The following is a 27358-nucleotide window of genomic DNA, read 5'->3' as shown; positions in this document are numbered from 1 at the left end:
CACCATTCAGAACCCCTGGGACACCCGCACTAATGACTAATTAGGCAATTGTAAGTTTCCAATTAGCTTATTTTAGGGGCTAATTCAGGTTGGATCGCAAATCGCGATCCAACCGGAATTTTTGCGGTGGGCCCGCGGGCGCATACGAAGAGCCCGTACTGCGCATGCACTCTCTGAAGGGCGCCGCAGAAAATGTGTTTGCTTCTGCCTGTCAATCAAGCAGAGGCGGTTGCGGGGCGGAAAACATTCCGTTTCCAGGGAGGAGATGGAGCGTTGTGGAGGCGGGGCGACCCTAGCGGTGGGCAGTGGGCGGTGTGGCGCGAACGGGGGCGTATTGGGGGAGTGGTTGCGGCGGCTGCTTGACATCACACGCAGCCGCCGCGACAGGTAAAATGGCGCTGGGAGTCCTGCGACCGCAGCTAAGCTGCGCCGGCAGAAGTCATCTTTAGTTTCTGCTGACAAGCAGATATTGCGAAGTGATCGCGATTTCTGCTTGTTGCAGGGGGGAGGCGCCGGTCAGTATGCTAGGAAAAGGATAGCAAGTTCTGTGATTAGCAGCATCTGCCATCCTTACTCAATCAGCCCCTTAGTACAGTAATTAAAATACATTTTTGGGAGTATAAAAAAAAAATGGCTCCAAATGACTCCAAAATCAACTTTTACGTTGCTTCACGCACCCCAAATCTAGAGTATTTGTTTATTTTTTTTAACATTTGTTTTTGTCATTTAGAATTTTTGCATTTTCATTTTTTTCATATTAAAGTAAACCAAAAAAGTTTGCTCTTTATGAATTTTTTTCTCTCGAAATGTAGAAATCAGCCGCTTACCACCATTTAAAAACCTCCGGTAGTTTCCTAATGCCCGATAACAGCCTTCCCTATGATTCTGCAAATGAAATTGTCACTTTTTCGGGCGTACAGGAAGGTCACCCCACTTTTCACGCATTTCTCTCACATTGCATTTGGCAGACAATCTGCAATCCCCCGCTGCCGGTACAGCGAACAGGCGTTTTTAATCAGATTCTCCGGAAATCCCAGGTGTGCGCATTTGTGCGAAGTCTGCGAGTTTCATGAAATACATTTTTCAGCCGGCGTCTAATTGGACTGAGCCATCTGAACGTGACGGACAAACACGTTTCCCACCTCCAGAACTATGAAAGTTCTCCTGCTTGCAGCCCTGGTAATCCCACCGTTACTCTGGGTTTGCTGGAAGTACATCTACGTATGGGGATAAATTACTGAGCGTCCTCAATGGCGGAAGGAACAATTCATTTCTAGACATAGGTTTAATATTAATTAATGGACCTTCAGTTACCATCGCTCTCTGTAATCCTGGGACTGAATTGTACAAAGCTATCCCACCACACACAGGGCCTAATTCAGACCTGTTCCCTCGCTAGGGTTATTTCTGCATTCCTGCGTTCGCATACTCGCCGCCCATAGGGGAGTGTATTTTAGCTGTGCAAGTGTGTGATCGCATGTGTAGCAGAGCGGTACAAACTGATCTTGTGCAGTTTCTGAGTTGCCCAGAACTTACTCAGCCGCTGTGATCACTTCAGCCTGTCCGGTCCCGGAATTGATGTCAGACGCCCGCCCTGCAAATCCTTGGACACGCCTGCGTTTTCCCAACTACTCCCAGAAAACGGTCAGTTGCCGCCCACAAACGCCTTCTTCCTGTCAATCTCCTTGCGATCGGCTGTGCGAATGGATTCTTCGTAAAACCCATCGCACAGCAACGATCCGCTTTGTACCCGTGCGACGCGCCTGCGCATTGCGGTGCATACCCATGCGCAGTTCTGACCTGATCGCAGCAAAGAAACCTGGAGTGCAATCAGGTCTGAGTGACCCCCACAATCCGTTACCTCCTCCCCTCCTGCCGTAGCCACATAGCGGAGGTGAGAAAAGGTTGATGATGTCACTGAGCAGCGCGCTCCCAGCCTACAAGTGACTGAGAGGAGCCGCATCACGAAATCCATCTATTCTGCGGCCAGCTGGGTGATCCGGAAAGAACCGGCACTGGCTTCCCTAGTCACGGTAGTATGGAACATGTATATGGTGCTGGTTTCACACAGTGCCGCAGATGAAGCACGGCAGAACGTGGCGTGAGGAAAGCCGCAGCATTCCGTACACAGGGCCCAATTCAAACTAGATCGCTATTGTGCGAAATCACACAGCATCCGATTATCAAAATACTGCGCATACGTATGCACCGCAATGCGCAGACATGATGCCAAACGGCGACAGGATGGTGCGAAAATTTCGATCGCAATGTGATTGACAGGGGTGGTCATTCCGAGTAGATCGCTAGCTGCTTTCGTTCGCTGTGCAGCGACTAGGCAAAAAAAAGTCACTTCTGTACATGCGTAAGCGGCGCAATGCGCACGCGTGACGTACTATTACATTGAACTATGTAGTTTCACATAAGGTCTAGCGAAGCTTTTCAGTCGCACTGGTGGCCGCAGAGTGATTGACATGAAGAGGGCGTTTCTGGGTGTCAACTGACTGTTTACAGGAAGTGTTTGGAAAAACGCAGGCGTGGCTGGGCGAACGCAGGGGGTGTTCGTGACGTCAAAACAGAGTACAGAGTAATGGCGGTACAGAGTAATGGGCTCACGCGCTGCGACTTTTCCATTGTCATTAATGTGCGCCTCAGCAAATGGTGGAGACGCCCGGAGCGGAGAGAACGAGACAAACTACAGAAGATCTCCTACAGAAGATACGGGGTGTCCTTCCGACGTTCTCGCTCACCTCTCACCATAATTACGTTTCCATCCTACCGGTAAGACGTTGTTGATCAAATCAGTGAAATCTCTATTGGGACAGGGTGGTACACTGCTGGCACCAAACAGGGGACCTAGGCGTAGCTCTTAGTAGCTGGTTCCTGTCTTCCATCGGTAACGTATCGCTAACACTTCATACCCAGTGGCTGTGCAGGAGCAGGTCGGTCACATATATCATTTATTACAAATACAGAAGCTGTTTCGTCATAAGTGCATTTTAGACGGGAGGACACATTTAATAAAAATAATAATTTACACTTAGATACACATGAAACGTCATTATACAGATCACTTGCTACTCTACTAGTATGGTCCCCGGTCTAATGGCTGGCCTAGCACCACGTCCGGTCACATCATGGGTCTTCTCATGCACCTTCAGGTGATAGTTGATGCTGAAGCTCCTGGGGCACTGGTGACATTTATAGGGCTTTTCCCCGGTGTGGACTCGGTGGTGGATCTTTAGCGTGTAGGCCTTGGTGAAGCTCTTCTGACACACCTGGCACTTGTAGGGCCTGGCACCACTATGGTTCCGGCGGTGTTCCACGAAAGAGGAGCAATCGCTAAAAGCCCTCCCACACTCGACACACTTGTAAGGGCGCTCGCCGGTGTGAGTTCTCCGGTGCACGGTCAGGTGGGACTTCTCTCGGAAACTCTTCTGACACACGGTGCACTGGTACGGTTTGGCGCCGGAGTGTATCCTCTGATAACGCACTATCGATGAGTAGTCGCTGAAGCTTTTCGTGCACTCGGTACACTGGTAGGGTTGCTCCCCGGTGTGTCTCCTCCTGTGGACGCGTAGGTGGGAGATGACGCTGAAGCTCTTCGGGCACTCCACGCACTGGTAGGGCCTCTCTCCGCTGTGTGTCCTCCTGTGTACGGTCAGGAGGTTGTTCTTCGAGAAACACTTGAGACATTCCTCACACTGGTAGGGTTTCTCCCCGGTGTGGACCCTCAGATGGACTTTCAGGCTGTAGGAATGGCCGAAACTCTTCTCGCACACGTGACACTTGTGGGTTTTCTCGGGCTGCACGGCGGGCTTCGCATGCTTGAGGCCTCATGCGCCCACTCTTCATGGGTGGTCCGATGGATCTTCAGCCGGATGTTTTGGGAGAAGCACTTTTCACACCTGGGGCACTGATATGGTTTCTCCCCCGTGTGAATTCTTTGGTGTACTTTGAGGTTGTACGATTTGCTGAAAGTCTTATCGCACACATCACAGACGTGCACCCTTTTTGCAGCCACGTTGCAGGAGGCATCTTGCCGAAGCATCTGCTTCACCTCCTTCAGCCTCCGGTCAAGCCTGTTATGCACATTCCTCAGGTGCGTCCTCAAAGTTGCTTTATCAGGAAAACTCTTCTCGCAGTCGGGACACTTGAAGGGGTTTTCCTCGGTGTGCAGGCGGCGGTGAGATTTCAGGTAGTCGGCGCGGGAAAAGCCTTTGCCGCAGTCTCTGCACAGGAATGGCTTATCCCCACTGTGGAACCGCGAGTGGATCTGCAAGCGATACCGGCTGGGGAAGGTGTTCCTGCACACGTTGCAGGCAAACACCGACTCAGATCTACGCGGCTTCACTTCACGTCTCTTAAAGCGCTCCAGAATACCCGACGTGGACTTTCTCTTCACCAAGTACTTCTTCTGGGACAAAGCGTCATGGTTGGCGTGTGGCCAGTCCCTGCTGCAGTCCTTCTTCATCAGCCTGGTCCTCTGGTTTATCCCCGGGCAGGGATTTGTTCTCTTTGGGTGTGTCCTGTGGCTATCAGGGCACCGCTGCGGCGGAGATTCCTCCTTAATGGCCGCTATACCGGTGGCTATCACCATCGCAAACTCTTTGGAATTCCGAACCGTGAAATCTGCGAGAAAAGAAACACAAGCGTTATTCTGATGCCGCAGGTAACAAATACAGTACAATGTGCGCGTCCTACAGCGGCCCGTGCTAACGGAGAACTGGCTTTCATTTTAGTAACCGAGAAAGGAACCAAAGAAACTGATTTCCCCCAGCGACAACAACGCCCGGTTCAGCACTATAACAGGTGACCCCAGGGTACAGTATAACGGACAGAGCTTATTGGCCCGGCTATATGAGAGGGTGTCCAGAAAATCGCTTTACCCGTAGTGCCCTCGTTATTTATCCGCGCTGGGGCCAGTCATACTGTATAGTAAAACCGGCGGCAACTATAGACTATGCCTGATAATTACGCCTCAACCCTCTGCCGCCCGGCTCCAACATCACCCTGAGACCGCTGCCATTACCTTACACAGTTTAGTATCATCTGCAAAGATTAACACTGTGGTTTCCAGGCCTATTTCTAGGTCATTGATAAATATATTGAACAGTAGCGGCCAAGTACGGACCCTTGTGGAATTCTGCTGACTACTGGTGCCCAGCTGGAGGACATCCCATTAACCATTACTTATTGTACCCTGTTATCCAGCCAATTACTTATCCATGTACAAATAGTATAGGCCAAGCTCCCTTAATTTGATGATCAGTCTCCTATGAGGCACTGTATCGAAGGCTTTTGCAAAATCTAAATAGACCACATCCACTGCTTTTCCCTAGTCAAGAGTCTCGCTCACTTCCTCATAGAAGCTAATTAAGTTAGTTTGACACGATCTGTCCCTCACAAACCCATGCTGACTCTTGCTAATAAACTTAGTATTCTGCAGATAATCCTCTATGCTATCCCTCAAAATTCCTTCCAATAATTTCCCCACTATAGAGGTTATACTAACTGGTCTATAGTTCCCAGGATGATTTTTAGTTCCCTTTTTAAATAATGGAACTACCTCAGCTACATGCCAATCCCTCTGTACCGTGACTGATCTAACTGAACTGTGGAAAATCAAGTATAAGGGTCTTGCTAGCTGTGACCTAAGCTCCATAAGAACCTTCAGATGAAAACCATCTGGGCCAGGTGATTTATTAATCTTTATGTTGCTTAGCCTCTCCAGGACTACTTCCTCACTTAAACAAGCATCCAGCCAAGAGTCATTACCTTCACTGTCGTTATGCACTACTCTCACCGTCTGATCCTCCCTGGTGAATACTGAGGGAAAAAAATTGTTTAGTATTTCAGCTTTTATTTTATCATTGTTTATCAAAGCTCCCAATTCATCTTTTATTGGGCCTACACACTCCTTCTTTAACCTTTTACTGTTTATGTACTTATAAAACGTTTTAGGATTGGTTTTACTCTCTATAGCGATTTGTTTTTCGTTTACAATTTTAGATGCTTTTATTACTTTTTTGCATTTTTTTATTGCATTCCTTGTAATACTGGAATGCCTCCTCTTCTCCAACAGATTTAAATGTTTTGAAAGCACGCCTCTTTTTAGCCATTGCTTCTAGAACCTCCTTATTAAGCCACATTGGTTTGTGTTTAGTACTCCTGCGTTTACTGCCCATGGGAATGAATTTGTGAATATTGCTATCGAGCAACCCTTTTAAAGCATCCCACATTTCCGATGTGTCTTTACCATGAAACAAAACTTCCCAGTCAATGTCGTTTAGTGCCCGTCTCAGCATATTGAAGCTGGCTTTTCTAAAGTTTAATAACTGGAGGAGATCGCTGGTAATGGATCTTGCCGGTCATTTACCTGACCTACAGCGATTACACCTGGCTGAGCCAGTTCATCGGTCCTGTATTCTGCAGAACGGTTTCCGGGCGGCCTCTGTCCTTAGTAACTCGGCAGGTGGGGAAACCTCCAGAATACCACACTCGCAGCTTAGTAAATTTACCCTGACCCAACCTCCTGGGCCGTCCTGCAGCCCCTGACACTGTGCTCCATGCTGACTGCCGGTGTTCCCTGAGGCTGTACCCAGGGCCGTCTACCTGTCTCACAGTGCAGCTCCTCTCCTGTGTAACCAATGTGCTCCTGTGCCCGCCAGGATCACCTGTACACCGACCACACCCAAATCTACCGCTCCTCCCCTGACCTCCCCTCTTCTGTACTATCTAGTGTCTCCAGCCGCCTCTCTGCTATGGACGTCCTAATGCTACATATAGGTCACAGCAGAGCCTATCACTCCCCCGCCTCCCTGTGTTACCACCTCCCTAATATCCGCTGGTGCAGCCGGCAACTCTCCCCGGCACTCTACTCCTCACCTCCAGCCCCCCCACCTCTAAGTCTTATAACCAAACTTTCAAATTATCTCTAGAACCCTTTTCTTATCCAACGTTCAACCAAAAGCTCTCATCCATTCTGTCATAATCCCCGGCCTCAGCTACTGCCACCTCCTCCTGTCTACCTATCCATGTACCCACCGGCCAGCGAGCAGACATCCCCTGTACCCGCTGTACAGCCATGTCCCTACACCACAGTTGTGCCACAATGTGCTAGCTCTAGTAGCCTTTGTATGGCTGACTGCTGAGTGCCGGGGCACCTTGTGTGGGCTCTATCGGACGTGCTGCCAGGTGTGGAGCAGGGTGAGGGGAGGAACCCCATTGCCGTGGTGTAATATCACTGTGCCGCCCTACGAGTGAATCCTAGGTGCCGGAAGCGATGAGGCCTCACTCACCGCACTCTTGTTTCACAGATACGGAGCCGCACTCCTCCTGGCCCAGCAGGAAGTCACAGATTTGAGCTGGGAACCCTGGAAAAGGAGGTGGTCACAGAGGTTACAGGAGAGGCAGCATCCTACCCCCACCCGGCATCATCCTGCAGGAACCTACCCAGCGAGGAGACCGTCTCATCCTTTATCACAGTCCTGTAAAGGTCCTTCTGCCAGATCTCCAAGGACTGCCACTCGCCCTCCGAGAAATACACCGCTACCTCTTCACATGAGATCCGGCCCTGGGAGGACAGGATACAGGGACACGCGTCACCTCAGGGCGGACACTCCAATGTCACAGTATAATGAGATCCGGCCCTGGGAGGACAGGATACAGGGACACGCGTCACCTCAGGGCGGACACTCCAATGTCACAGTATAATGAGATCCGGACCTGGGAGGACAGGATACAGGGACACGCGTCACCTCAGGGTGGACACTCCAATGTCACAGTATAATGAGATCCGGCCCTGGGAGGACAGGATACAGGGACACGGGTCACATCAGGGCGGACACTCCAATGTCACAGTATAATGAGATCCAGCCCTGGGAGGACAGGATACAGGGACACGCGTCACCTCAGGGCGGACACTCCAATGTCACAATATAATGAGATCCAGCCCTGGGAGGACAGGATACAGGGACATGCGTCACCTCAGGGCGGACACTCCAATGTCACAGTATAATGAGATCCGGCCCTGGGAGGACAGGATACAGGGACACGCGTCACCTCAGGGCGGACACTCCAATGTCACAGTATAATGAGATCCGGCCCTGGGAGGACAGGATACAGGGACATGCGTCACCTCAGGGTGGACACTCCAATGTAACAGTATAATGAGATCCGGCCCTGGGGGGACAGAATACAGGGACACGCGTCACCTCAGAGTGGACACTCCAATGTCACAGTATAATGAGATCCGGCCCTGGGAGGACAGGATACAGGGACACGCGTCACCTCAGGGCGGACACCCCAATGTCACAGTATAATGAGATCCGGCCCTGGAAGGACAGGATACAGGGACACGGGTCACCTCAGGGCGGACACTCCAATGTCACAGTATAATGAGATCCGGCCCTGGGAGGACAGGATACAGGGACACGGGTCACCTCAGGGCGGACACTCCAATGTCACAGTATAATGAGATCCGGCCCTGGGGGGACAGGATACAGGAACACGCGTCACCTCAGGGCGGACACTCCATTGTCACAGTATACAGATATCCGGCCCTGGGGGGACAGGATACAGGGACACGCGTCACCTCAGGGCGGACACTCCAATGTCACAGTATAATGAGATCCGGCCCTGGGGGGACAGGATACAGGGACACGCGTCACCTCAGAGTGGACACTCCAATGTCACAGTATAATGAGATCCGGCCCTGGGAGGACAGGATACAGGGACACGCGTCACCTCAGGGCGGACACTCCAATGTCACAGTATAATGAGATCCGGCCCTGGGAGGACAGGATACAGGGACACGGGTCACCTCAGGGCGGACACTCCAATGTCACAGTATAATGAGATCCGGCCCTGGGGGGACAGGATACAGGAACACGCGTCACCTCAGGGCGGACACTCCATTGTCACAGTATACAGATATCCGGCCCTGGGGGGACAGGATACAGGGACACGCGTCACCTCAGGGCGGACACTCCAATGTCACAGTATAATGAGATCCGGCCCTGGGAGGACAGGACACAGGGACACGCGTCACCTCAGGGCGGACACCCCAATGTCACAGTATAATGAGATCCGACCCTGGGAGGACAGGATACAGGGACACGGGTCACCTCAGGGCGGACACTCCAATGTCACAGTATAATGAGATCCGGCCCTGGGAGGACAGGACACGCGTCACCTCAGGGCGGACACTCCAATGTCACAGTATAATGAGATCCGGCCCTGGGAGGACAGGATACAGGGACACGGGTCACCTCAGGGTGGACACTCCAATGTCACAGTATAATGAGATCCGGCACTGGGAGGAAGGATACAGGGACATGCGTCACCTCAGGGCGGACACTCCAATGTCACAGTATAATGAGATCCGGCCCTGGGGGGACAGGATATAGGAACACGCGTCACCTCAGGGCGGACACTCCATTGTCACAGTATACAAATATCCGGCCCTGGGAGGACAGGATACAGGGACACGGGTCACCTCAGAGTGGACACTCCAATGTCACAGTATAATGATATCCGGCCCTGGGAGGAAGGATACAGGGACACGCGTCACCTCAGGGCGGACACTCCAATGTCACAGTATAATGAGATCCGGCCCTGGGGGGACAGGATACAGGAACACGCGTCACCTCAGGGCGGACACTCCATTGTCACAGTATACAAATATCCGGCCCTGGGGGGACAGGATACAGGGACACGCGTCACCTCAGGGCGGACACTCCAATGTCACAGTATAATGAGATCCGGCCCTGGGAGGACAGGATACAGGGACACGGGTCACCTCAGGGTGGACACTCCAATGTCACAGTATAATGAGATCCGGCCCTGGGAGGACAGGACACGGGTCACCTCAGAGTGGACACTCCAAAGTCACAGTATAATGAGATCCGGCCCTGGGAGGACAGGATACAGGGACACGCGTCACCTCAGAGTGGACACTCCAATGTCACAGTATAATGATATCCGGCCCTGGGAGGAAGGATACAGGGACACGCGTCACCTCAGGGCGGACACTCCAATGTCACAGTATAATGAGATCCGGCCCTGGGGGGACAGGATACAGGAACACGCGTCACCTCAGGGCGGACACTCCATTGTCACAGTATACAGATATCCGGCCCTGGGGGGACAGGATACAGGGACACGCGTCACCTCAGGGCGGACACTCCAATGTCACAGTATAATGAGATCTGGCCCTGGGGGGACAGGATACAGGGACACGTGTCACCTCAGGGCGGACACTCCAATGTCACAGTATAATGAGATCCGGCCCTGGGAGGACAGGACACGGGTCACCTCAGAGCGGACACTCCAATGTCACAGTATAATGAGATCCGGCCCTGGGAGGACAGGATACAGGGACACGCGTCACCTCAGGGCGGACACCCCAATGTCACAGTATAATGAGATCCGGCCCTGGGAGGACAGGATACAGGGACACGGGTCACCTCAGGGCGGACACTCCAATGTCACAGTATAATGAGATCCGGCCCTGGGAGCACAGGATACAGGGACACGGGTCACCTCAGGGTGGACACTCCAATGTCACAGTATAATGAGATCCGGCCCTGGGAGGACAGGATACAGGGACAAGCGTTACCTCAGGGCGGACACTCCAATGTCACAGTATAATGAGATCCGGCCCTGGGAGGACAGGATACAGGGACACGCGTCACCTCAGGGCGGACACTCCAATGTCACAGTATAATAAGATCCGGCCCTGGGAGGACAGGATACAGGGACACGGGTCACCTCAGGGCGGACACTCCAATGTCACAGTATAATGAGATCCGGCCCTGGGAGGACAGGATACAGGGACACGCGTCACCTCAGGGCGGACACTCCAATGTCACAGTATAATGAGATCCGGCCCTGGGAGGACAGGATACAGGGACACGCTTCACCTCAGGGCGGACACTCCAATGTCACAGTATAATGAGATCCAGCCCTGGGAGGACAGGATACAGGGACACGTGTCACCTCAGGGCGGACACTCCAATGTCACAGTATAATGAGATCCGGCCCTGGGAGGACAGGATACAGGGACACGCGTCACCTCAGAGCGGACACTCCAATGTCACAGTATAATGAGATCCGGCCCTGGGAGGACAGAATACAGGGACACGCGTCACCTCAGGGCGGACACTCCAATGTCACAGTATAATGACATCCGGCCCTGGGAGGAAGGATACAGGGACACGCGTCACCTCAGGGCGGACACTCCAATGTCACAGTATAATGACATCCGGCCCTGGGAGGACAGGATACAGGTACACGCGTCACCTCAAGGCGGACACTCCAATGTCACAGTATAATGAGATCCGGCCCTGGGAGGACAGGATACAGGGACACGCGTCACCTCAGGGCGGACACTCCAATGTCACAATATAATGAGATCCGGCCCTGGGAGGACAGGATACAGGGACACGGGTCACCTCAGGGCGGACACTCCAATGTCACACTATAATGAGATCCGCCCTGGGAGGACAGGATACAGGGACACGGGTCACCTCAGGGCGGACACTCCAATGTCACAGTATAATGAGATCCGGCCATGGGAGTACAGGATACAGGGACACGCGTCACCTCAGGGCGGACACTCCAATGTCACAGTATAATGAGATCCGGCACCTGGGAGTACAGGATACAGGGACACGGGTCACCTCAGGCGGACACTCCAATGTCACAGTATAATGAGACCGGCCATGGGAGTACAGGATACAGGGACACGCGTCACCTCAGGGCGGGACACTCCAATGTCACAGTATAATGACATCCGGCCCTGGGAGGGACAGGATACAGGTACACGCGTCACCTCAGGGCGCGGACACTCCAATGTCACAGTATAATGAGATCCGGCCCTGGGAGGACAGGATACAGGGACACGGGTCACCTCAGGGCGGATACTCAATGTCACAGTATAATGAGATCCGGCCCTGGGAGGACAGGATACAGGGACACTCGTCACCTTCAGGGCGGACACTCCAATGTCACAGTATAATGAGATCCGGCCCTGGGAGGACAGGATATAGGGACACGCGTCACCTCATGGCGGACACTCCAATGTCACAGTATAATGAGATCCGGCCCTGGGGGCAGGATACAGGGACACGCGCCACCTCAGGGCGGACACTCCAATGTCACAGTGTAATGAGATCCGGCCCTGGGAGGACAGGATACAGGGACACGGGTCACCTCAGGGCGGACACCTCCAATGTCACAGTATAATGAGATCCGGCCCTGGGAGGACAGGATACAGGGACACGGGTCACCTCAGGGCGGACACTCCAATGTCACAGTATAATGAGATCCGGCCCTGGGGGGACAGGATACAGGGACACGCGTCACCTCAGGCGGACACTCCAATGTCACAGTATAATGAGATCCGGCCCTGGGAGGACAGGATACAGGGACACGGGTCACCTCAGGGCGGACACTCCAATGTCACAGTATAATGAGATCCGGCCCTGGGAGGACAGGATACAGGAACACGCGTCACCTCAGGGCGGACACTCCAATGTCACAGTATAATGAGATCCGGCCCTGGGAGGACAGGATACAGGAACACGCGTCACCTCAGGGTGGACACTCCAATGTCACAGTATAATGAGATCCGGCCCTGGGAGGACAGGATACAGGGAACACGCGGTCACCTCAGGGCGGACACTCAATGTCACAGTATAATGAGATCCGGCCCTGGAGGACAGGATACAGGGACACGGGTCACCTCAGGGCGGACACTCCAATGTCACAATATAATGAGATCCGGCCCTGGAGGACAGGATACAGGGACACGGGTCACCTCAGGGCGGACACTCCATGTCACAGTATAATGAGACCCGGCCCTGGGAGGACAGGATACAGGGACAACGGGTCACCTCAGGCGGGACACTCCAATGTCACAGTATTATGAGATCCGGCCCTGGGAGGACAGATACAGGGACACGCGTCACCTCAGAGCGGACACTCCAATGTCACAGTATAATGAGATCCGGCCCTGGGAGGACAGAATACAGGGACACGCGTCACCTCAGGGCGGACACTCCAATGTCACAGTATAATGACATCCGGCCCTGGGAGGAAGGATACAGGGACACGCGTCACCTCAGGGCGGACACTCCAATGTCACAGTATAATGACATCCGGCCCTGGGAGGACAGGATACAGGTACACGCGTCACCTCAAGGCGGACACTCCAATGTCACAGTATAATGAGATCCGGCCCTGGGAGGACAGGATACAGGGACACGCGTCACCTCAGGGCGGACACTCCAATGTCACAATATAATGAGATCCGGCCCTGGGAGGACAGGATACAGGGACACGGGTCACCTCAGGGCGGACACTCCAATGTCACACTATAATGAGATCCGGCCCTGGGAGGACAGGATACAGGGACACGGGTCACCTCAGGGCGGACACTCCAATGTCACAGTATAATGAGATCCGGCCATGGGAGTACAGGATACAGGGACACGCGTCACCTCAGGGCGGACACTCCAATGTCACAGTATAATGAGATCCGGCCCTGGGAGTACAGGATACAGGGACACGGGTCACCTCAGGGCGGACACTCCAATGTCACAGTATAATGAGATCCGGCCATGGGAGTACAGGATACAGGGACACGCGTCACCTCAGGGCGGACACTCCAATGTCACAGTATAATGACATCCGGCCCTGGGAGGACAGGATACAGGTACACGCGTCACCTCAGGGCGGACACTCCAATGTCACAGTATAATGAGATCCGGCCCTGGGAGGACAGGATACAGGGACACGGGTCACCTCAGGGCGGACACTCCAATGTCACAATATAATGAGATCCGGCCCTGGGAGGACAGGATACAGGGACACGCGTCACCTCAGGGCGGACACTCCAATGTCACAGTATAATGAGATCCGGCCCTGGGAGGACAGGATACAGGGACACGCGTCACCTCAGGGCGGACACTCCAATGTCACAGTATAATGAGATCCGGACCTGGGAGGACAGGATACAGGGACACGCGTCACCTCAGGGTGGACACTCCAATGTCACAGTATAATGAGATCCGGCCCTGGGAGGACAGGATACAGGGACACGGGTCACATCAGGGCGGACACTCCAATGTCACAGTATAATGAGATCCAGCCCTGGGAGGACAGGATACAGGGACACGCGTCACCTCAGGGCGGACACTCCAATGTCACAATATAATGAGATCCAGCCCTGGGAGGACAGGATACAGGGACATGCGTCACCTCAGGGCGGACACTCCAATGTCACAGTATAATGAGATCCGGCCCTGGGAGGACAGGATACAGGGACACGCGTCACCTCAGGGCGGACACTCCAATGTCACAGTATAATGAGATCCGGCCCTGGGAGGACAGGATACAGGGACATGCGTCACCTCAGGGTGGACACTCCAATGTAACAGTATAATGAGATCCGGCCCTGGGGGGACAGAATACAGGGACACGCGTCACCTCAGAGTGGACACTCCAATGTCACAGTATAATGAGATCCGGCCCTGGGAGGACAGGATACAGGGACACGCGTCACCTCAGGGCGGACACCCCAATGTCACAGTATAATGAGATCCGGCCCTGGAAGGACAGGATACAGGGACACGGGTCACCTCAGGGCGGACACTCCAATGTCACAGTATAATGAGATCCGGCCCTGGGAGGACAGGATACAGGGACACGGGTCACCTCAGGGCGGACACTCCAATGTCACAGTATAATGAGATCCGGCCCTGGGGGGACAGGATACAGGAACACGCGTCACCTCAGGGCGGACACTCCATTGTCACAGTATACAGATATCCGGCCCTGGGGGGACAGGATACAGGGACACGCGTCACCTCAGGGCGGACACTCCAATGTCACAGTATAATGAGATCCGGCCCTGGGGGGACAGGATACAGGGACACGCGTCACCTCAGAGTGGACACTCCAATGTCACAGTATAATGAGATCCGGCCCTGGGAGGACAGGATACAGGGACACGCGTCACCTCAGGGCGGACACTCCAATGTCACAGTATAATGAGATCCGGCCCTGGGAGGACAGGATACAGGGACACGGGTCACCTCAGGGCGGACACTCCAATGTCACAGTATAATGAGATCCGGCCCTGGGGGGACAGGATACAGGAACACGCGTCACCTCAGGGCGGACACTCCATTGTCACAGTATACAGATATCCGGCCCTGGGGGGACAGGATACAGGGACACGCGTCACCTCAGGGCGGACACTCCAATGTCACAGTATAATGAGATCCGGCCCTGGGAGGACAGGACACAGGGACACGCGTCACCTCAGGGCGGACACCCCAATGTCACAGTATAATGAGATCCGACCCTGGGAGGACAGGATACAGGGACACGGGTCACCTCAGGGCGGACACTCCAATGTCACAGTATAATGAGATCCGGCCCTGGGAGGACAGGACACGCGTCACCTCAGGGCGGACACTCCAATGTCACAGTATAATGAGATCCGGCCCTGGGAGGACAGGATACAGGGACACGGGTCACCTCAGGGTGGACACTCCAATGTCACAGTATAATGAGATCCGGCACTGGGAGGAAGGATACAGGGACATGCGTCACCTCAGGGCGGACACTCCAATGTCACAGTATAATGAGATCCGGCCCTGGGGGGACAGGATATAGGAACACGCGTCACCTCAGGGCGGACACTCCATTGTCACAGTATACAAATATCCGGCCCTGGGAGGACAGGATACAGGGACACGGGTCACCTCAGAGTGGACACTCCAATGTCACAGTATAATGATATCCGGCCCTGGGAGGAAGGATACAGGGACACGCGTCACCTCAGGGCGGACACTCCAATGTCACAGTATAATGAGATCCGGCCCTGGGGGGACAGGATACAGGAACACGCGTCACCTCAGGGCGGACACTCCATTGTCACAGTATACAAATATCCGGCCCTGGGGGGACAGGATACAGGGACACGCGTCACCTCAGGGCGGACACTCCAATGTCACAGTATAATGAGATCCGGCCCTGGGAGGACAGGATACAGGGACACGGGTCACCTCAGGGTGGACACTCCAATGTCACAGTATAATGAGATCCGGCCCTGGGAGGACAGGACACGGGTCACCTCAGAGTGGACACTCCAAAGTCACAGTATAATGAGATCCGGCCCTGGGAGGACAGGATACAGGGACACGCGTCACCTCAGAGTGGACACTCCAATGTCACAGTATAATGATATCCGGCCCTGGGAGGAAGGATACAGGGACACGCGTCACCTCAGGGCGGACACTCCAATGTCACAGTATAATGAGATCCGGCCCTGGGGGGACAGGATACAGGAACACGCGTCACCTCAGGGCGGACACTCCATTGTCACAGTATACAGATATCCGGCCCTGGGGGGACAGGATACAGGGACACGCGTCACCTCAGGGCGGACACTCCAATGTCACAGTATAATGAGATCTGGCCCTGGGGGGACAGGATACAGGGACACGTGTCACCTCAGGGCGGACACTCCAATGTCACAGTATAATGAGATCCGGCCCTGGGAGGACAGGACACGGGTCACCTCAGAGCGGACACTCCAATGTCACAGTATAATGAGATCCGGCCCTGGGAGGACAGGATACAGGGACACGCGTCACCTCAGGGCGGACACCCCAATGTCACAGTATAATGAGATCCGGCCCTGGGAGGACAGGATACAGGGACACGGGTCACCTCAGGGCGGACACTCCAATGTCACAGTATAATGAGATCCGGCCCTGGGAGCACAGGATACAGGGACACGGGTCACCTCAGGGTGGACACTCCAATGTCACAGTATAATGAGATCCGGCCCTGGGAGGACAGGATACAGGGACAAGCGTTACCTCAGGGCGGACACTCCAATGTCACAGTATAATGAGATCCGGCCCTGGGAGGACAGGATACAGGGACACGCGTCACCTCAGGGCGGACACTCCAATGTCACAGTATAATAAGATCCGGCCCTGGGAGGACAGGATACAGGGACACGGGTCACCTCAGGGCGGACACTCCAATGTCACAGTATAATGAGATCCGGCCCTGGGAGGACAGGATACAGGGACACGCGTCACCTCAGGGCGGACACTCCAATGTCACAGTATAATGAGATCCGGCCCTGGGAGGACAGGATACAGGGACACGCTTCACCTCAGGGCGGACACTCCAATGTCACAGTATAATGAGATCCAGCCCTGGGAGGACAGGATACAGGGACACGTGTCACCTCAGGGCGGACACTCCAATGTCACAGTATAATGAGATCCGGCCCTGGGAGGACAGGATACAGGGACACGCGTCACCTCAGAGCGGACACTCCAATGTCACAGTATAATGAGATCCGGCCCTGGGAGGACAGAATACAGGGACACGCGTCACCTCAGGGCGGACACTCCAATGTCACAGTATAATGACATCCGGCCCTGGGAGGAAGGATACAGGGACACGCGTCACCTCAGGGCGGACACTCCAATGTCACAGTATAATGACATCCGGCCCTGGGAGGACAGGATACAGGTACACGCGTCACCTCAAGGCGGACACTCCAATGTCACAGTATAATGAGATCCGGCCCTGGGAGGACAGGATACAGGGACACGCGTCACCTCAGGGCGGACACTCCAATGTCACAATATAATGAGATCCGGCCCTGGGAGGACAGGATACAGGGACACGGGTCACCTCAGGGCGGACACTCCAATGTCACACTATAATGAGATCCGGCCCTGGGAGGACAGGATACAGGGACACGGGTCACCTCAGGGCGGACACTCCAATGTCACAGTATAATGAGATCCGGCCATGGGAGTACAGGATACAGGGACACGCGTCACCTCAGGGCGGACACTCCAATGTCACAGTATAATGAGATCCGGCCCTGGGAGTACAGGATACAGGGACACGGGTCACCTCAGGGCGGACACTCCAATGTCACAGTATAATGAGATCCGGCCATGGGAGTACAGGATACAGGGACACGCGTCACCTCAGGGCGGACACTCCAATGTCACAGTATAATGACATCCGGCCCTGGGAGGACAGGATACAGGTACACGCGTCACCTCAGGGCGGACACTCCAATGTCACAGTATAATGAGATCCGGCCCTGGGAGGACAGGATACAGGGACACGGGTCACCTCAGGGCGGATACTCCAATGTCACAGTATAATGAGATCCGGCCCTGGGAGGACAGGATACAGGGACACTCGTCACCTCAGGGCGGACACTCCAATGTCACAGTATAATGAGATCCGGCCCTGGGAGGACAGGATATAGGGACACGCGTCACCTCATGGCGGACACTCCAATGTCACAGTATAATGAGATCCGGCCCTGGGGGTACAGGATACAGGGACACGCGTCACCTCAGGGCGGACACTCCAATGTCACAGTATAATGAGATCCGGCCCTGGGAGTACAGGATACAGGGACACGCGTCACCTCAGGGCGGACACTCCAATGTCACAGTATAATGAGATCCGGCCCTGGGAGTACAGGATACAGGGACACGGGTCACCTCAGGGCGGACACTCCAATGTCACAGTATAATGAGATCCGGCCATGGGAGTACAGGATACAGGGACACGCGTCACCTCAGGGCGGACACTCCAATGTCACAGTATAATGACATCCGGCCCTGGGAGGACAGGATACAGGTACACGCGTCACCTCAGGGCGGACACTCCAATGTCACAGTATAATGAGATCCGGCCCTGGGAGGACAGGATACAGGGACACGGGTCACCTCAGGGCGGACACTCCAATGTCACAATATAATGAGATCCGGCCCTGGGAGGACAGGATACAGGGACACGGGTCACCTCAGGGCGGACACTCCAATGTCACAGTATAATGAGACCCGGCCCTGGGAGGACAGGATACAGGGACACGCGTCACCTCAGGGCGGACACTCCAATGTCACAGTATTATGAGATCCGGCCCTGGGAGGACAGGATACAGGGACACGCGTCACCTCAGGGCGGACACTCCAATGTCACAGTATAATGAGATCCGGCCCTGGGAGGACAGGATACAGGGACACGGGTCACCTCAGGGCGGACACTCCAATGTCACAGTATAATGAGATCCGGCCCTGGGAGGACAGGATACAGGGACACGGGTCACCTCAGGGAAGACACTCCAATGTCACAGTATAATGAGATCCGGCCCTGGGAGGACAGGATACAGGGACACGGGTCACCTCAGGGCGGACACTCCAATGTCACAGTATAATGAGATCCGGCCCTGGGAGGACAGGATACAGGGACACGGGTCACCTCAGGGTGGACACTCCAATGTCACAGTATAATGAGATCAGGCCCTGGGAGGACAGGATACAGGGACACGCGTCAGCTCAGGGCGGACACTCCAATGTCACAGTATAATGAGATCCGGCCCTGGGAGGACAGGATACAGGGACACGGGTCACCTCAGGGCGGACACTCCAATGTCACAGTATAATGAGATCCGGCCCTGGGAGGACAGGATACAGGGACACGGGTCACCTCAGGGCGGACACCCCAATGTCACAGTATAATGAGATCCGGCCCTGGGAGGAGAGGGTACAGGGACACGCATCACCTCAGGGCGGACACTCCAATGTCACAGTATAATGAGATCCGGCCCTGGGAGGACAGGATACAGGGACACTCGTCACCTCAGGGCGGACACTCCAATGTCACAGTATAATGAGATCCGGCCCTGGGAGGACAGGATATAGGGACACGCGTCACCTCATGGCGGACACTCCAATGTCACAGTATAATGAGATCCGGCCCTGGGGGGACAGGATACAGGGACACGCGTCACCTCAGGGCGGACACTCCAATGTCACAGTGTAATGAGATCCGGCCCTGGGAGGACAGGATACAGGGACACGGGTCACCTCAGGGCGGACACTCCAATGTCACAGTATAATGAGATCCGGCCCTGGGAGGACAGGATACAGGGACACGGGTCACCTCAGGGCGGACACTCCAATGTCACAGTATAATGAGATCCGGCCCTGGGAGGACAGGATACAGGGACACGGGTCACCTCAGGGCGGACACTCCAATGTCACAGTATAATGAGATCCGGCCCTGGGAGGACAGGATACAGGAACACGCGTCACCTCAGGGTGGACACTCCAATGTCACAGTATAATGAGATCCGGCCCTGGGAGGACAGGATACAGGGACACGCGTCACCTCAGGGCGGACACTCCAATGTCACAGTATAATGAGATCCGGCCCTGGGAGGACAGGATACAGGGACACGCGTCACCTCAGGGCGGACACTCCAATGTCACAGTATAATGAGATCCGGCCCTGGGAGGACAGGATACAGGAACACGCGTCACCTCAGGGTGGACACTCCAATGTCACAGTATAATCAGATCCGGCCCTGGGAGGACAGGATACAGGGACACGCGTCACCTCAGGGCGGACACTCTAATGACACAGTATAATGAGATCCGGCCCGTCACCTCAGGGCGGACACTCCAATGTCACAGTATAATGAGATCCGGCCCTGGGAGGACAGGATACAGGAACACGGGTCACCTCAGGGCGGACACTCCAATGTCACAGTATAATGAGATCCGGCCCTGGGAAGACAGGATACAGGGACACGCGTCACCTCAGGGCGGACACTCCAATGTCACAGTATAATGAGATCCGGCCCTGGGAGGACAGGATACAGGGACACGCGTCACCTCAGGGCGGACACTCCAATGTCACAGTATAATGAGATCCGGCCCTGGGAGGACAGGATACAGGGACACGGGTCACCTCAGGGCGGACACTCCAATGTCACAGTATAATGAGATCCGGCCCTGGGAGGACAGGATACAGGGACACGCGTCACCTCAGGGCGGACACTCCAATGTCACAGTATAATGAGATCCGGCCCTGGGAGGACAAGATACAGGGACACGGGTCACCTCAGGGCGGACACTCCAATGTCACAGTATTATGAGATCCGGCCCTGGGAGGACAGGATACAGGGACACGGGTCACCTCAGGGCGGAGACTCCAATGTCACAGTATAATGAGATCCGGCCCTGGGAGGACAGGATACAGGGACACGCGTCACCTCAGGGCGGACACCCCAATGTCACAGTATAATGAGATCCGGCCCTGGGAGGACAGGATACAGGGACACGGGTCACCTCAGGGCGGACACTCCAATGTCACAGTATAATGAGATCCGGCCCTGGGAGGACAGGATACAGGGACACGCGTTACCTCAGGGCGGACACTCCAATGTCACAGTATAATGAGATCCGTCCATGGGAGGACAGGATACAGGAACACGCGTCACCTCAGGGCGGACACTCCAATGTCACAGTGTAATGAGATCCGGCCGTGGGAGGACAGGATACAAGAACACGGGTCACCTCAGGCGGACACTCCAATGTCACAGTATAATGAGATCCGGCCCTGGGAGGACAGGATACAGGGACACGGGTCACCTCAGGGCGGACACTCCAATGTCACAGTATAATCAGATCCGGCCCTGGGAGGACAGGATACAGGGACACGCGTCACCTCAGGGCGTACACTCCAATGTCAAAGTATAATGAGATCCGGCCCTGGGAGGACAGGATACAGGGACACGGGTCACCTCAGGGCGTACACTCCAATGTCACAGTATAATGAGATCCGGCCCTGGGAGGACAGGATACAGGGACACGCGTCACCTCAGGGCGGACACTCCAATGTCACAGTATAATGAGATCCGGCCCTGGGAGGACAGGATACAGGGACACGGGTCACCTCAGGGCGGACACTCCAATGTCACAGTATAATGAGATCCGGCCCTGGGAGGACAGGATACAGGGACACGGGTCACCTCAGGGCGGACACTCCAATGTCACAGTATAATGAGATCCGGCCCTGGGAGGACAGGATACAGGGACACGGGTCACCTCAGGGCGGACACTCCAATGTCACAGTATAATCAGATCCGGCCCTGGGAGGACAGGATACAGGGACACGGGTCACCTCAGGGCGGGCACTCCAATGTCACAGTATAATGAGATCTGGCCCTGGGAGGACAGGATACAGGGACACGGGTCACCTCAGAGCGGACACTCCAATGTCACAGTATAATGAGATCCGGCCCTGGGAGGACAGGATACAGGGACACGCGTCACCTCAGGGCGGACACTCCAATGTCACAATATAATCAGATCCGGCCCTGGGAGGACAGGATACAGGGACACGCGTCACCTCAGGGCGGACACTCCAATGTCACAGTATAATCAGATCCGGCCCTGGGAGGACAGGATACAGGGACACGCGTCACCTCAGGGCGGACACTCCAATGTCACAGTATAATGAGATCCGGCCCTGGGAGGACAGGATACAGGGACACGCGTCACCTCAGGGCGGACACTCCAATGTCACAGTATAATGAGATCCGGCCCTGGGAGGACAGGATACAGGGACACGGGTCACCTCAGGGCGGACACTCCAATGTCACAGTATAATGAGATCCGGCCCTGGGAGGACAGGATACAGGGACACGCGTTACCTCAGGGCGGACACTCCAATGTCACAGTATAATGAGATCCGGCCCTGGGAGGACAGGATACAGGGACACGGGTCACCTCAGGGCGGACACTCCAATGTCACCGTATAATGAGATCCGGCCCTGGGAGGACAGGATACAGGGACACGGGTCACCTCAGGGCGGACACTCCAATGTCACAGTATAATGAGATCCGGCCCTGGGAGGACAGGATACAGGGACACGGGTCACCTCAGGGCGGACACTCCAATGTCACAGTATAATGAGATCCGGCCCAGGGTGGACAGGATACAGGGACACGGGTCACCTCAGGGCGGACACTCCAATGTCACAGTATAATGAGATCCGGCCCTGGGAGGACAGGATACAGGGACACGCGTCACCTCAGGGCGGACACCCCAATGTCACAGTATAATGAGATCCGGCCCTGGGAGGACAGGATACAGGGACACGCGTCACCTCAGGGCGGACACCCCAATGTCACAGTATAATGAGATCCGGCCCTGGGAGGACAGGATACAGGGACACGGGTCACCTCAGGGCGGACACTCCAATGTCACAGTATAATGAGATCCGGCCCTGGGAGGACAGGATACAGGGACACGCGTTACCTCAGGGCGGACACTCCAATGTCACAGTATAATGAGATCCGGCCCTGGGAGGACAGGATACAGGAACACGCGTCACTTCAGGGCGGACACTCCAATGTCACAGTATAATGAGATCCGGCCCTGGGAGGACAGGATACAGGGACACGGGTCACCTCAGGGCGGACACTCCAATGTCATAGTATTATGAGATCCGGCCCTGGGAGGACAGGATACAGGGACACGGGTCACCTCAGGGCGGACACTCCAATGTCACAGTATAATGAGATCCGGCCCTGGGAGGAGAGGATACAGGGACACGGGTCACCTCAGGGCGGACACTCCAGTGTCACAGTATAATGAGATCCGGCCCTGGGAGGACAGGATACAGGGACACGCGTCACCTCAGGGCGGACACTCCAATGTCACAGTATAATGAGATCCGGCCCTGGGAGGACAGGATACAGGGACACGCGTCACCTCAGGGTGGAGACTCCAATGTCACAGTGTAATGAGATCCGGCCCTGGGAGGACAGGATACAGGGACACGGGTCACCTCAGGGCGGACACTCCAATGTCACAGTATAATGAGATCCGGCCCAGGGTGGACAGGATACAGGGACACGGGTCACCTCAGGGCGGACACTCCAATGTCACAGTATAATGAGATCCGGCCCTGGGAGGACAGGATACAGGGACACGCGTCACCTCAGGGCGGACACCCCAATGTCACAGTATAATGAGATCCGGCCCTGGGAGGACAGGATACAGGGACACGCGTCACCTCAGGGCGGACACCCCAATGTCACAGTATAATGAGATCCGGCCCTGGGAGGACAGGATACAGGGACACGGGTCACCTCAGGGCGGACACTCCAATGTCACAGTATAATGAGATCCGGCCCTGGGAGGACAGGATACAGGGACACGCGTTACCTCAGGGCGGACACTCCAATGTCACAGTATAATGAGATCCGGCCCTGGGAGGACAGGATACAGGAACACGCGTCACTTCAGGGCGGACACTCCAATGTCACAGTATAATGAGATCCGGCCCTGGGAGGACAGGATACAGGGACACGGGTCACCTCAGGGCGGACACTCCAATGTCATAGTATTATGAGATCCGGCCCTGGGAGGACAGGATACAGGGACACGGGTCACCTCAGGGCGGACACTCCAATGTCACAGTATAATGAGATCCGGCCCTGGGAGGAGAGGATACAGGGACACGGGTCACCTCAGGGCGGACACTCCAGTGTCACAGTATAATGAGATCCGGCCCTGGGAGGACAGGATACAGGGACACGCGTCACCTCAGGGCGGACACTCCAATGTCACAGTATAATGAGATCCGGCCCTGGGAGGACAGGATACAGGGACACGCGTCACCTCAGGGTGGAGACTCCAATGTCACAGTGTAATGAGATCCGGCCCTGGGAGGACAGGATACAGGGACACGGGTCACCTCAGGGCGGACACTCCAATGTCACAGTATAATGAGATCCGGCCCTGGGAGGACAGGATACAGGGACACGTGTCACCTCAGGGCGGACACCCCAATGTCACAGTATAATGAGATCCGGCCCTGGGAGGACAGGATACAGGGACACGCGTCACCTCAGGGTGGACACTCCAATGTCACAGTATAATGAGATCCGGCCCTGGGAGGACAGGATACAGGGACACGGGTCACCTCAGGGCGGACACTCCAATGTCACAGTATAATGAGATCCGGCCCTGGGAGGACAGGAAACAGGGACACGCGTCACCTCAGGGCGGACACTCCAATGTCACAGTATAATGAGATCCGGCCCTGGGAGGACAGGAAACAGGGACACGCGTCACCTCAGGGCGGACACTCTAATGTCACAGTATAATGAGATCCGGCCCTGGGAGGGGGTGTAGTGCTGCTTATAGGGAGGGGGGTGTAGTGCTGCTTATAGGGAGGGGGGTGTAGTGCTGCTTATAGGGAGGGGGGTGTAGTGCTGCTTATAGGGAGGGGGTGTAGTGCTGCTTATAGGGAGGGGGTGTAGTGCTGCTTATAGGGTGGGGGGGTGTAGTGCTGCTTATAGGGAGGGGGTGTAGTGCTGCTTATAGGGAGGGGGTGTAGTGCTGCTTATAGGGTGGGGGGGTGTAGTGCTGCTTATAGGGAGGGGGGTGTAGTGCTGCGTATAGGGAGGGGGGTGTAGTGCTGTATACAGGGAGGAGGGTGTAGTGCTGTATACAGGGAGAGGGGTGTAGTGCTGCTTATAGGGAGGGGGTGTAGTGCTGTATACAGGGAGGGGTGTAGTGCTGCATATAGGGAGGGGGGTGTAGTGCTGTATACAGGGAGGGGGGTGTAGTGCTGTATACAGGGAGGGGGGTGCAGTGCTGTAAACAGGGAGGGGGGTGTAGTGCTGCATACAGGGAGGGGGTCTAGTGCTGCTTATAGGGAGGGGGGTGTAGTGCTACTTATAGGGAGGGGGGGTGTAGTGCTGCTTATAGGGAGGGGGGGTGTAGTGCTGCTTATAGGGAGGGGGGTGTAGTGCTGCTTATAGTGAGGGGGGTGTAGTGCTTCTTATAGGGAGAGGGGTGTAGTGCTGCTTATAGGGAGGGGGGTGTAGTGCTGCTTATAGGGAGGGGGGTGTAGTGCTGCTTATAGGGAGGGGGGTGTAGTGCTGCTTATAGGGAGGGGGGGTGTAGTGCGGGTGTAGTGCTGCTTATAGGGAGGGGGGTGTAGTGCTTCTTATAGGGAGGGGGGTGTAGTGCTTCTTATAGGGAGGGGGTGTAGTGCTGCTTATAGTGAGGGGGGGTGTAGTGCTGCTTATAGGGAGGGGGGGTGTAGTGCTGCTTATAGGGAGGGGGGTGTAGTGCTTCTTATAGGGAGGGGGTGTAGTGCTGCTTATAGGGAGGGGGGTGTAGTGCTGCTTATAGTGAGGGGGGTGTAGTGCTTCTTATAGGGAGGGGGGTGTAGTGCTGCTTATAGGGAGGGGGGTGTAGTGCTGCTTATAGTGAGGGGGTGTGTAGTGCTTCTTATAGGGAGGGGGGTGTAGTGCTGCTTATAGGGAGGGGGGTGTAGTGCTGCTTATAGGGAGGGGGTGTAGTGCTGCTTATAGGGAGGGGGGGTGTAGTGCTGCTTATAGGGAGGGGGGGTGTAGTGCTGCTTATAGGGAGGGAGTGTAGTGCTGCTTATAGGGAGGGGGGTGTAGTGCTGCTTATAGGGAGGGGGGTGTAGTGCTGCTTATAGGGAGGGGGTGTAGTGCTGCTTATAGGGAGGGGGTGTAGTGCTGCTTATAGGGAGGGGGTGTAGTGCTGCTTATAGGGAGGGGGGGTGTAGTGCTGCTTATAGGGAGGGGGGTGTAGTGCTGCTTATAGGGAGGGGGTGTAGTGCTGCTTATAGGGAGGGGGTGTAGTGCTGCTTATAGGGAGGGGGTGTAGTGCTGCTTATAGGGAGGGGGTGTAGTGCTGCTTATAGGGAGGGGGGGGTGTAGTGCTGCTTATAGGGAGGGGGGGGTGTAGTGCTGCTTATAGGGAGGGGGGTGTAGTGCTGCTTATAGGGAGGGGGTGTAGTGCTGCTTATAGGGAGGGGGTGTAGTGCTGCTTATAGGGAGGGGGTGTAGTGCTGCTTATAGGGAGGTGGGGTGTAGTTCTGCTTATAGGGAGGGGGGTGTAGTGCTGCTTATAGGGAGGGGGTGTAGTGCTGCTTATAGGGAGGGGGTGTAGTGCTGCTTATAGGGAGGGGGGTGTAGTGCTGCTTATAGGGAGGGGGGTGTAGTGCTGCTTATAGTGAGGGGGGTGTAGTGCTTCTTACAGGGAGGGGGTGTAGTGCTGCTTATAGGGAGGGGGGGTGTAGTGCTGCTTATAGTGAGGGGGGGTGTAGTGCTTCTTATAGGGAGGGGGGTGTAGTGCTGCTTATAGGAAGGGGGGTGTAGTGCTGCTTATAGGGAGGGGGTGTAGTGCTGCTTATAGGGAGGGGGTGTAGTGCTGCTTATAGGGAGGGGGGTGTAGTGCTGCTTATAGGGAGGGGGGTGTAGTGCTGCTTATAGGGAGGGGGGGTGTAGTGCTGCTTATAGGGAGGGGGGGTGTAGTGCTGCTTATAGGGAGGGGGGTGTAGTGCTGCTTATAGGGAGGGTGTAGTGCTGCTTATAGGGAGGTGGGTGTAGTGCTGCTTATAGGGAGGGGGGTGTAGTGCTGCTTATAGGGAGGGGGTGTAGTGCTGCTTATA

General features: G+C 55.1%; 1 protein-coding gene across 4 annotated transcripts in view; it reads right to left on the bottom strand.

The window, feature by feature from the left end:
- Positions 1-374: 374 nt before the first annotated feature.
- The window catches only part of LOC134995530 (gastrula zinc finger protein xLCGF3.1-like), a 44268-nt gene continuing 17284 nt past the window's right edge, over positions 375-27358 (bottom strand). Inside the window, exons 1-3 of one of the 4 annotated variants that reach the window (XM_063951101.1) lie at positions 7453-8692; positions 7299-7373; positions 375-4629 (exon numbers count right to left, since the gene is read on the bottom strand). In XM_063951101.1, coding sequence (XP_063807171.1) covers positions 3743-4597 — 855 coding nt within the window. In that variant the 5' untranslated portion in view covers positions 4598-4629; positions 7299-7373; positions 7453-8692 and the 3' untranslated portion in view covers positions 375-3742. Of the gene's footprint in view, positions 4630-5775; positions 6798-7298; positions 8693-27358 lie in introns of those variants that run through there. The other 3 variants (XM_063951102.1, XM_063951103.1, XM_063951099.1) reach the window with 3 other exon arrangements.

Source organism: Pseudophryne corroboree, unplaced genomic scaffold, assembly GCF_028390025.1.
Source record: "Pseudophryne corroboree isolate aPseCor3 unplaced genomic scaffold, aPseCor3.hap2 scaffold_1394, whole genome shotgun sequence".
NCBI classification, from domain to species: Eukaryota; Metazoa; Chordata; class Amphibia; order Anura; family Myobatrachidae; genus Pseudophryne; species Pseudophryne corroboree.
This window is presented reverse-complemented; position numbering and strand designations above follow the sequence as displayed.